We start from the raw sequence: 12,838 nt of genomic DNA, 5'->3' as shown, positions 1-12,838 counted from the left end.
TTCATACCAGGCACTGTACAGTCATCTTATGTATGTAAAACTAACTGTCCCCTGTATTATAGAAGCTCAGGAACTAACGGCAAGCATATTGTTTCCAATAACGACCTGAGAGTTCAGCTCTGGAATATGATACAGAATGTAACAGGATCAGTACAGGACAAGTAATGTATGTACACAGTGACTCCACCAGCAGAATAGTGAGTACAGCTCTGTAGTATAATGCAGGATATAACTCAGGATCAGTACAGGATAAGTAATGTAATGTATGTACACAGTGACTCCACCAGCAGAATAGTGAGTACAGCTCTGGAGTATAATACAGGATATAACTCAGGATCAGTACAGGACAAGTAATGTAATGTATGTACACAGTGACCCCACCAGCAGAATAGTGAGTACAGCTCTGTAGTATAATACAGGATATAACTCAGGATCAGTACAGGATAAGTAATGTAATGTATGTACACAGTGATTCCACCAGCAGAATAGTGAATACAGCTCTGGGGTATGATACAGAATGAAACAGGATCAGTACTAGATAAGTAATGAAATGTACACAGTGACTCCACCAGCAGAATAGTGAGTACAGCTCTGGAGTATAAGAAAGGATATAACTCAGGATCAGTACAGGATAAGTAATGTAATATATGTACACAGTGACCCACCAGCAGAATATGGAGTTTCGCTCTGGAGTATAATACAGGATGTAACTCAGGATCAGTAAAAAGTTAGTAATATTATGCATTTGCAAGCAGAATTTTGTATGTAGCTTATACTTAGATATAAATGGTAAATATACACCCTTTAATATCATAAAGTCAGAAAAATTACAGAACTATGATTAAAAAAAATAATAAAAAGTGCAAATAGGGTGATTGCATTAATGGCATTAGGCTCTGGATTAGTTTCCATGTGTACACTTCTGGGTTATTGGACATTAGGATACAGCTTGGAGAATACCCATCTGTGTCTAATACCATAAATGAGCATAGTAGAAAATACTGCCATAAGTATCTATGTGTTCACACGCAAATCTGCTCAATAAATTATTTAAAAAGGAAAAAAACAAAGAAAAAAAACCACTCCATACTAGTTCATCATTACGGGAGGGTTTCAGGAGCTTTAAGGCACCGCTGGGATTGTGGCTCCTTGCTGCTGCTTCATACAAACCCTCATAAATGGATCCAAACAACCTCTTAATTTCCATGTATGTCTACAGGACGCCTGAGGCCTCTATGGAGAACTTCATGGCATCCCGGGCGAGATGTTTACCCAGCAGCGATTGCAGAAGACAGTCTGATTTAGCTCTATGCTCTGCTGCCCATCAGCAGATGAAGAAGATCTCCTCCAGCATCTCTCGCTCTTCTGGCTCCACACTGGGAGGATCATGTCTCCTGACTGGTGGCTGGAATGACTTAGAATTACCGCGGGGGGTTGGGCTGAGGATACTGAAGTCATAAAGCTCCCTGTGCTGTGGCTGTCGTCTCTCTGAAGAAATGGGGCTGATGGCTTCAAGTATGTTGATGAGAGAAGTCTCATACCTGGAGGAAATGGGACAAGGATGTCAAATTCAAATAGTGTTTATATAGCAGTAAAGTAATAAAAATTAAATATATATGATTGAAAATATACAAAAAATATGGGAGCTCAACGTAAAAAAAAGAGGGAAAACCTGTACCGAGGATACTGCATTGCACATACCCGCGTAAGAGTAAAAGATATGGTCAAAAATTAGAAAGAAGAGAAAGAAAGAAAACGTGTCTAAAATAACATAAAATAATGACATTTATATAGAAAATGATGTGAGGTATGCGGCAGGGCCCTTGTCACAGACTGGTCACTAGATAAAATGTTTACAATGGTATAACATACAAAAAAATATAAAATATAAACAGTGATATTGCACTTCAACAATTGGACAATGAGACAATGAAAGTGGGGCAATGGGACAGTGCAAACAGTATCTTCCTGAACCTCCACCATTGAAAAAGGGGACGCAGCTCCCCAAAACGCGCCTGGTGTTAAGAAAACCCTGCACATCATCTGAGACAATCGTTACCGCATTGCCGGTCCTCATCTACCCTCTTCACCTGCTCCCCGTGCCATCGGGGTAGAGAGGATACCTCCAAGGCTGCCATACTTGATAGTGGAGGTGCTGACTTTTTTTTGCATATAATACAGCAGAGCTGAATTTGTCTTTGGCTGGTGTAAATGCAGCCAAATGGTTCTGGGCATGCCGGATTATTAGAAATTCCAAACTATTTGACGTCAAGACACAGAATATTTACACATTTATACTAAAGCATCATAAAAACCCACTCTGAAGATGACATTCCTACATTGTGCCAGGTTGTCAAGTTTCTGTAAAGCCCATCATGGTGGCAGCAAACTTTATGGCCCACAGTTAAGAGTACAGACATTCTGATTTGGTATTGATAAACATCCATTGTGACCAAAAGTGTAGCTGTCATTTCAGGTGACTTTTTAGGATAGGCTGACACTCCTTCTGACCATTATATAACTTTTATATGGTATTTTTCACCAGTTTTCCCCTCTGCAAGTTTGACCTCTAATCTTCAGTTGTTCCTGAGCTAGTGGGTGTAGACTAGCTGCTATTATGTCTCCCTTAAACTGCACACATACATAAGAGGATTATGCACCTCCTATAGGTTAACCCTCAAAAGCAACAGCAACATGGGGGAAATTACACAGAGGTACTGAGAAGTATAAGCTATGTATCAAGCCCTGGGGTGAGATCTATTATTTACAGTTTGCTTGTATAGTCTTTGCAGTCTTTGTGTTTCTTCACTCTGAAGTCACTCCCCTTGCCAGATCACTCCTCACCCCTTCCCTCTCCATAGACCTGTATGGGCAGCATTTACTATAATCCCTCAGTGAGCTTCTAGTATGTCTTGTACTATTAATTTATGCTAAATTTGTTGAAACAACGGTGCCAGAGAGTCTGAATATCAGTGGCACATGTATGACCTTCAAATTCTATTCAAATTACCCCTAGCCAGCCTTAACGTAGACAGGTGACAGAGGACTGGGGTCCCCCAACTTTAGCGATCAAACCAGATATTTGTCCTCCAGTGGATAGATGATAACTGCTAAGCCAGATTAACTGAAGACTCCATGCTACACTACTCTGTACTTGAGTTACTAGGGCTAGTTGTGGTTTCTATGTCTGTTACTTATGTTTAGGGACAGCTACCTGAAAAGGTCACATGATTAAGCTGTTTTGCATACCCTATCTTCCATATGTAAATAGAGAAAAATAATTCAGTACAGATGCTGAACATGCAGGACGTTATCAGCGCTAACCGAAAACAAACTCAAATCTGGATGTGAATGGAAGGTATGGCCAGGTTCACACATGGCGTAAGTGTTCTGCTGCGGATCGCTCTTATTCAGATAACTATATTGTATCTACAAATGTTTGTCTTTTTCTGGTCCAATAATGCCGCCATTTACCCTCATCAGTTTACACTTGGTTGGGTTGATTAGGACTAAAAGCAGGTGACCTGAGAAGTGAAGACTATTTGAGGTGGAGTAACCCAAGGAACACAGAGCCATAGTTTCCCATCACCTCAATATACTGACACGGGAGCAGAATGCGAGGATGAGAGAAGTAATAACCTGGAATTTATATGATGTGGCCAATACAACTGCTCAATGTGCAGAATGCATGAGCTGCGGGGGAGGGAGGGGGAGATTTAATGAAAGAGCAGTGAATGGCACCATGTGGAGAAATGGGGACAGGTCCTCCAGACCATATATTAGATCCACAAATCAATACAATCATTTTACAATGATAAAAAAGGAGGCATGAGCACATTAAGGGGCATTATTCACCACAATCACCTCACATTGTGCAAAGTGGGTGAAGCAGAACTGCAGAGCTCTCCCATTGTAGCTGAATGAGGCAGCGCTGAATAATACGATGGCCTCACCACATACCTGGACATGGAGGGAGGGGGTGGAAGAGGGACACGTTCGCTCAAAGTGCTCTGACAAAGAAAAGAAATCTGGAAATGGCCCTTAAAAGCTCCAGATATAGACACCAGTTTATCAAAGAAACTTCAGCATATAATGGAGTGAATTTAAAATGTGCTTTATACTTTGGTCACAACCAGAGCTGCATTCAGGCTTATATGTCCTTAATGTGTGTACGAGGCACAAACGGCTGGCTTGCATACAGGAAGATAAAGGGTATACACCAAAAACTGTACATATTCACACAATAAGTCTCTGTCACCATCTACCTACTGAGTTGAGTGCTAGAGGACACACATGCTCAGTCACTCTCCTAATCCACCTACTTAGCTGAGTGCTAGAGGAGACACATGCTCAGTCACTCTCCCCATCCACCTACTGAGCTGAGTGTTTGAGGACACAGATGCTCACTCACTCTCCCCATTAATCAACTGAGCTGAGTGCTGGAGAACACACACGCTTAGTAGTCTACCTACTGAGCTGAGTGCTGGAGGACACACAAGCTCAGTCCCTCTCTCCATCCACATGCAGAGCTTAGTGCTAAAGGACACAAATGATCAGTCACTCTCCCCGTCCATCTACAGAGTCGCAGGTCGGGAGTTTGACTAGGGCGGTACACCTGTCAAACCGTAATGCAGGTGTCCTAAGGAGAGCTCAGAGAGGACAGAAACCTCCCGTGGAGCAGAAGGGCCACCCCTGGAGGACACAGATTTTAAGTCACACTCCCCATTCACCTACTAAGCCGAATGCTGGAGGACACAACACACAAGTTCAATCACTCTCCCCATCCACCTGACGGGCAGAGTGCTAGAAGAGACACCTGTTCAGTCACTCCCCTATCCACTACATTTCCACTGTCACTGTGTTTTAGACACTTTTTACATATCTAAGGTGTGTAGCTTTCCAGTAAAAGGGTGTGGTTTGTGATGCAAAATCATGTGCCAAAACTTTGACCACATTTTGACACAAAATTCTGGCACAAACAAACTAATAAGTGGTGTAAAATCAGTCAAAGCATCTAAAGAATTGTGACATAAAATCTGCATCAATCTTAAGAGTGTCTTTGTAAATATGCCCGATTGTGCATCAACTTAACCCCTTAAGGACTTAGCCCATTTCGGCCTTAAGTGACCTGTGTCACTTTATGCAATAACTCAGATGCTTTTACTTATCATATTGATTCTGAGATAGTGGTAAATTTTCATTGATACTCCTCATTTCTTGGTGAAAAATTTAGCATTTTTCTAACTTTGAAGCTCTCTGCTTGTAAGGAAAACCGACATGCCAAATAAATTATATATTGATTCACATACACAATATGTCAACTTTATGTTTGCATCATAAAGTTGACATGTTTTTACTTTCTCAAGACATTAGAGGGCTTCAAAAGCTGAATTTTTCTTAGACCAGTTCAGTTTGATGTGGATTTGAAGGGCCTTCCTGTAACAAATCCACCATTAATGACCATATTATAAAAACTGCACACCCCAAAGTATTCTAATTCATAAAGTTTGTTAACCCTTTAGGTGTTTCACAACAATAGCAACAAACTCCATTTTCCATTTTTCACACCAACATGTTCCTGTAGCCCCACAGTGAAATATGATATAGTCCCCCTATTCCCCCCGTACTGTCAACTTCTACTAATAAGCCATAAACAAAACATTCACCATGGCTCCCTTTTTTTTGAGAGCCCCGAGTGATGTCTGTAGAGAGTGACTAAGGACTGGCGGCTCATGCACCTGTCTCGGAGAGTCATTTTTAATATATATATATTTTTTTCTAAATGGCTTATAAAGTGTCCTTTATTATGCTGCCAGCTCGGCTCCATGGCATTTCCACAAAGCACACAGCTATCTAACCTCACGCAAGGGTCTAAGCAAGTTGACAAGTGGCTGCGGTTTTATTTATTTTTTTCTGAGGGGAGCGGCCAATTAGAGGCAAAGACTGGAGCCTGGGTAAACAACGCCGGCTTGCCTGGCAGGTATGGAGCGCGGAGGTGTCAGGAGGGTTAGGCCGCACGGCTCTGCAATTTACTGTCAGCTCTGAGCCTGCTCTGCCGTTGACACGGGTCACATGTACGGATAAGATCACAGCGAGAAAACAAGTGACGCGCCACGTCTCTTGCATCGGATTCCACAAGGAGATAATAGGGACGCTTTCCGGGAATGCTTAACCCTTTCGGTGTTAGACAAGGCTCCATACGGTGTTGAATGTAGAGGAGGCAACAAAGAAGAATGATTTTTTTTTGACACGGTGCAAAATGTAGAAAATTTACCTTTTCTGCTGCAATCGACATCCATGGGGAAATTTGTATTTTGGTCACTTGACGTGCAACAGCAGGGAAACTGAAGTATTTCAAGGTCAAAGAGTAGAGCAGTGTGCCTTCAGCTGTCTCAAAACTACAACTTTTACCATACCCGGGCAGGTAGAGGCGTTTAGGATTTGCAGCCTTCTTATGGCACACCAGGGCCTTTGCTAGTAGCGGCCTGCTCCCAGGCGTGGTCCTAGGGCCTCCGGTAGTTGTGGCCTACTCCTGGATATCACGGCCAGGGCCCTCTGGTAAATGCAACTTGCTTCCGGGTGCACACCAGGAGCCCTCTACTAGATGGATCAGACAGAATTACAGTACAAATGGAATGAACATCAATTGTTTACATTGGGGCCTCTGGTAGTTGCAGCCTGCTTCTGGGGATCACATCCGGGTGTCTGTGGTAGTTGCGGCCTGCTCCAAAGGATCGCACACGAGGGCCTGTGGTAGTTGCAGCCTGCTCCTGGGGATCACATCCGGGAGCCTGTGGTAGTTGCGGCCTGCTCCTGTGGATCACATCCGGGAGCATGTGGTAGTTGCGGCCTGCTCCTGGGGATCACATCCGGGAGCATGTGGTAGTTGCGGCCTGCTCCTGGGGATCACATCCGGGAGCATGTGGTAGTTGCGGCCTGCTCCTGGAGATCAAATCTGGGAGCCTGTGGTAGTTGCAGCCTGCTCCTGGGGATCACATCCGGGAGCCTGTGGTAGTTGCAGCCTTCTCCTGGGGATCACATCCGGGAGCATGTGGTAGTTGCGGCCTGCTCCTGGAGATCACATCCGGGAGCCTGTGGTAGTGGCGGCCTGCTCCTGAGGATCACATCCGGGAGCCTGTGGTAGTTGCAGCCTGCTCCTGGGGATCACATCCGGGAGCCTGTGGTAGTGGCGGCCTGCTCCTGGGGATCACATCCGGGAGCCTGTGGTAGTTGCAGCCTACTCCTGGGGATCACATCCGGGAGCATGTGGTAGTTGCGGCCTGCTCCTGGGGATCACGTCCGGGAGCCTGTGGTAGTTGCAGCCTGCTCCTGGGGATCACATCCGGGAGCCTGTGGTAGTTGCAGCCTTCTCCTGGGGATCACATCCGGGAGCATGTGGTAGTTGCGGCCTGCTCCTGGAGATCACATCCGGGAGCCTGTGGTAGTGGCGGCCTGCTCCTGAGGATCACATCCGGGAGCCTGTGGTAGTAGCAGCCTGCTCCTGGGGATCACATCCGGGAGCCTGTGGTAGTGGCGGCCTGCTCCTGGGGATCACATCCGGGAGCCTGTGGTAGTTGCAGCCTACTCCTGGGGATCACATCCGGGAGCATGTGGTAGTTGCGGCCTGCTCCTGGGGATCACGTCCGGGAGCCTGTGGTAGTTGCAGCCTGCTCTTGGGGATCACATCCGGGAGCCTGTGGTAGTTGCAGCCTGCTCTTGGGGATCACATCCGGGAGCCTGTGGTAGTTGCAGCCTGCTCTTGGGGATCACATCCGGGAGCCTGTGGTAGTTGCAGCCTGCTCTTGGGGATCACATCCGGGAGCCTGTGGTAGTTGCAGCCTGCTCTTGGGGATCACATCCGGGAGCCTGTGGTAGTTGCGGCCTGCTCCTGGGGATCACGTCCGGGAGCCTGTGGTAGTTGCAGCCTGCTCTTGGGGATCACATCCGGGAGCCTGTGGTAGTAGTGGACTGCTCCAGAGGATCGCACACGAGGGCCTGTGGTAGTTGCGGCCTGCTCCAGAGGATAGCACATGAGGGCCTGTGGTAGGTGCGGCCTGCTCTTGGGGATCTCACCCGAGGGCCACTACTTGCTGAATCAGGCAGAATTACAATGCAGGCGGGCACACCAACTAACCAAGCATTGACAATGATTTTCAGTATCTATTATTATTAACTTTACTGATAAGTTGTTTCAGCTCTGATACATTGTGACAAACTAGATTGGAGGAGAGGGGAGATTTTTGCTGCTTACCTCAAACAGGAATTTCAAGCCAGGATACAACTGTAACAAACAGTGGTGAGAAGTCTCAAATCTGGATGTGTTTTCAGTTTTTAGATGTTAATAAGGCTGGGTTCACATCACGTTTTCTCTCATACGGGAGCAAATACGGCAGGGGAGAGCTAAAACCTTGCGCTCCCGTATGCCTTTCTATGCGCTCCCATATGTAATTCATTTCAATGAGCCGGCTGGAGTGAAATGTTCGGTCGGCTCATTTTTGCGCCGTATGCGCTTTTACAACCGGACCTAAAACTGTGGTTGACCACAGTTTTAGGTCAGGGGAAAAAGCACATACGGCGCAAAAATGAGCCGACCGGACCGAACGTTTCACTCAGGCTGTCTCATTGAAATGAATTACATACGGGAGCGCAAGGTTTTAGCTCTCCCCTGCCGTATGCGCTCCCGTATGGAAGAAAACGTGATGTGAACAAGCCCTAAGCAAGTTCCCATTCGCTGACTGCAGAATCAAAGGCGAATGACCAGGGAGTCAGGAGTTTGTCTGGCGCAGAGAGGAACCATCAGACAGCCAAGTAAAATCAATGGATTTATTAGATGCAACGCGTTTCGCTGCGCATGCGCAGCTTCATCAGGCAACTCGCTGACTGCAAGCAGAGTTCTTACAAATGGCGAGGAAAAGAGACAAAGTATAATAAAATGTTATATAATTCAAAGACTTAAGGGGTCAGCCCACTAACAGCATTTATTACCTATCCACAGGGTAAGAGATAAATGTGTGATGGGCTGAGGGGTCCAACCAAAGAGACCCCCAGAAGTCTCAAGAATGGAGGTGCACTATACATTGTTAAGGGAGTAACAGCAATGGCAGACATCAATCTCTGTCAGTCCCAAAGCAAGGAATGAAGCAAGTGCACCGCCACTCCATTTACAAGGGGCACTCCGATTCCACTGCTCTTGAGATGGCAGGGGGTCATGGTCTTTCAGCACAATAATTCGGGTAACAATGCCCCTACGGTAGAAGAACTGTGAATTGCAGCTTTTGATGTTACTAGAGTATAAGGCAGTGGTCTTCAAACTGTGGACAGCTGTTGGCTGTGTGGGCATTCTGGGAGTTGTAGTTTTGCAACAGCGGTGGACTGCATTGTGCATTACCCACTGAAGGGGTCTCTGCTTTCAGATCCTCAGTTAAATCCTCTAGGGCAGTGGTCTCCAAACTGTGGACCTCCTGCTGTTGCAAAACTATGCTGAGAGTTGTAAACCATGCTGAGACTTGTAGTTTTGCAACAGCTGGAAGGTCAACAGTTTGGAGACCTAGGGTGTAAGGAATAGAGTTACTGGCAACTAGAATGAGAAGAGTTTTTCATCATGGCTTATAGATTTTAGCTGTGAAGAGATGCTCAAAGCCGGAACTTTACTTGAGGCAGCAAAACAGAGACAAGGAAAGGGGGGGGGGGGGATGTTGGTTATTAAAGGGATGATCAAGCAGGGGGAGAGCTCTGGCGCTGACCCCTCTGCTCCACAAAGCTGACCTGAGCTCTGCTCACAGTATGTGTAATGGTGTATGATATATAACAACACAGCAAGCCGGGAAACCATGTCCTACTGTAAGGATGCCAGACACAAAGTCAACGAAGACTCTTCTATTCTCCTTCATCCTCAGAGATAAAAAGAATCTGGAAGCATATATCTGTATACTGGATGTAGTGAAGCTCTTGCACACTTTAGCACACTGGGTATCTGAATGGACAGCCGAATGGAATAATAGGCTCCCAACATCCTTTCTTATGCTGCTCAGGCTATAAAGTAATGGATCCAACTTTCCCACCATTGCCAAGAATCAGGACCTTAGGTCCCTGTTGGCTAGAGAGCAGAACGACCATTCACTGCCTCTTTTTCTTTGTAGCTAAGAGTGGCGGTGGTAGTGACCTCCTAAAGGCTCTATGCATGTGTACAAGCCATCTAAAAGGCAGTATACACCGTTTCATGTAGTAGATATCCTACAGACTGTATGCATGCATTCATGAGATCTGAAAAGCAGTATACAGCTGTTTCACGTAGGCGATATCCTACAGACTATGCATGTGTACATGCCATCTAAAAGGCAGTATACACCGTTTCATGTAGTAGATATCCTACAGACTGTATGCATGCATTCATGAGATCTGAAAAGCAGTATACAGCAGTTTCACGTTGGGGATATCCTACAAACTCTATGCATGTGTACATGAGATCTGAAAGGAAGTATACAGCTGTTTCATGTAGGGGATATCCTACAGACTATGCATGTGTACATGAGATCTGAAAGTAAGTGTACGGCTGTTTCGTGTAGGAGATACCCCACAGACTATGCATGTGTACATGAGATCTGAAAGGAAGTATACAGCTGTTTCATGTAGGGGATATCCTACAGACTATGCATGTGTACATGAGATCTGAAAGAAAGTGTACGGCTGTTTCATGTAGGAGATACCCCACAGACTATGTAAGTGTACATGAGATCTGAAAGGCAGTATACAGCTGTTTCAAGAAGAAGACTGTATGGCACTACCATTTATGCACATTACGTTTGGAGAACAATACATTTTTATTCACTTTGTGAAGTTTTTTGGTGTAACAGCTGCTAAAACACTTATTAACATTTATTATGTTTTATTAAAGAAAAATAAATTTCTGTGCTCGACACACAATAGTTAAGAACCCAGTGTACGTGTGAGTGTATCAAAAGGGATTTAGGGGGAAATTTATCAAAACCTGTGCAGAAGAAAAGTTGTCCAGTTGCCCATAGCAACCAATCAGAGCACTTCTTTCATTTTTCACAGGCCTTCATGAAAATGAAAGAAGCGATCTGATTGGTTGCTATGGGCAACTGGCAAGTTTTCCTCTGCACAGGTTTTGATAAATCTTCCCCTTAGCTCCAAAATTTTTATATATATGCAGGTACACATGCACACAGGATAAAAACTGATTAAAACTTTAACATGCTCCCTCAACATGTTTCGCTCTAAACGAGCATCAAGAGCATTATTTGGGCAATGGCATCCAATTGTTTATGTGGGGGATTTAATAGTCTACTATGTTATGAGTTCACATCCTAGCGACAAAAAACTGGCCTAAACACTTTCCATACTAAATATACCAATCAAATCCTGTTAGTTACTTGAGATGCAATCCCCCCATTGCTTACCAAGCCAGAGCCCCTTCATGAGGTGACTTGCTCGTATGTGTATTTATGTAAATACACAACTTCCAGTTAACCAATCGTTGCCTGCATCTGGAACCATGCGTCCATCATCATCATTTTGGCATCAGAGCATGACTTGCGATTAACGTGCGGCCTGTGCCTGCTCACTGGCATGTAAATACATACTTGCGCATGCTTTGTCCCAGCTGCTACCCACTAAGGAGTTGTCGGTTGACTTTAGTATATAAAAGGTTGCTGGACAGTATGTAAATCAAGTACTGCACAATATTACAAATGTGATAATCTGCATAGCAAATATATCTATCTATCTATCTATCTATCTATCTAGGTAAAGGATGAAGGCAGCACACCACAGTAGTAAAGTCCCAAAAAAACGTGAATTTATTCCATGATGTGGATTACGTTTCGGCGATCTCTCACCACCATTGAAAATGGCGGTGAGAGATTGCCGAAACGTTGTAATCCACATCATGGAATAAATTCACGTTTTTTTTTTTTTTACATTACTACTGTGGTGTGCTGCCTTCATTCTTTACCTAGATATATATATATATATATATATATTATATATATAAATGTGCTGCCTTCATCCTTTACCTATTCAGTGGAACCGGAGCACCGAGGTTCAATTGGCTTGCACCCGTCACATTTAACTCGATGTGCTGCTTCCTATAGATCTCTCTCTATATCTATCTATATATCTATCTAAACCAATACACACTTATAAATATGTCATGTGATATGTAAATTTTGATGATGTCACTAATGAAGGGGTATATTTAAACCCCATTGGTATCGCTGAAACGTTGTCTCTTATATGGAATAAAGAACACCTTTATTTGCACTAACTTTGGTGTGCTGCCTATTATTGACCTGTATCTATCTATCTACCTCTCTATATTTTATTTATTTATTTTTTTGCTATGCACTTCTATTCATGCAGCCCTCCCTCTCCTATAGGGACATAAGTTTCACTTGAATCTGTTCTAGGTTCCTCTAGCCTGGCTTTTGTCAGAGTCAAACATACTTCAGCTAGCTCCAGTCATTGCTAGGCCTACATCTACACAGGCCACATATACACTAAAGTTGCTATTTCTAATCCAGTTAAGTATAGTGTTGATACCTTCCTACATTATCTTAACTTCCAAGAAGAGGGTATTTTCAAGAAAGGATAAGTTGAACAAGGACCTTTCTGTCTTTCACTGATCTATTTTGAGCCTAGGGTCGGATCGGTGCCATCCTGTTTGCCAAGCCGGGGAGGACTTCCCTGGATGTGCCTTTATGAGTGTTGTGTCACAAATTACCTCTAAAGAGGGAGTAAAGTGGAGTCCTATATTGCACCTTGAACCACAGTTAACCCCCCATCAAGACTCTCGTCCAGTAGTTTCAGTAATTTGGAA

The 12,838-nt window shown here is 44.4% G+C and overlaps 1 protein-coding gene across 4 annotated transcripts in view; it reads right to left on the bottom strand.

The window, feature by feature from the left end:
* Nucleotides 1–272: 272 nt before the first annotated feature.
* Nucleotides 273–12,838, bottom strand: part of KIAA1328 (KIAA1328 ortholog) — a 154,622-nt gene continuing 142,056 nt past the window's right edge. For 2 of the 4 annotated variants that reach the window (XM_056542762.1, XM_056542782.1), the window contains one exon: nt 283–1,541. In XM_056542762.1, the coding sequence (XP_056398737.1) occupies nt 1,325–1,541 (217 nt within the window). In that variant the 3' untranslated portion in view covers nt 283–1,324. Of the gene's footprint in view, nt 1,542–12,838 lie in introns of all 4 variants that reach the window. The other 2 variants (XM_056542776.1, XM_056542771.1) reach the window with 2 other exon arrangements.

Source organism: Hyla sarda, chromosome 1 (assembly GCF_029499605.1).
Source record: "Hyla sarda isolate aHylSar1 chromosome 1, aHylSar1.hap1, whole genome shotgun sequence".
Classification (NCBI taxonomy): Eukaryota; Metazoa; Chordata; class Amphibia; order Anura; family Hylidae; genus Hyla; species Hyla sarda.
This window is presented reverse-complemented; position numbering and strand designations above follow the sequence as displayed.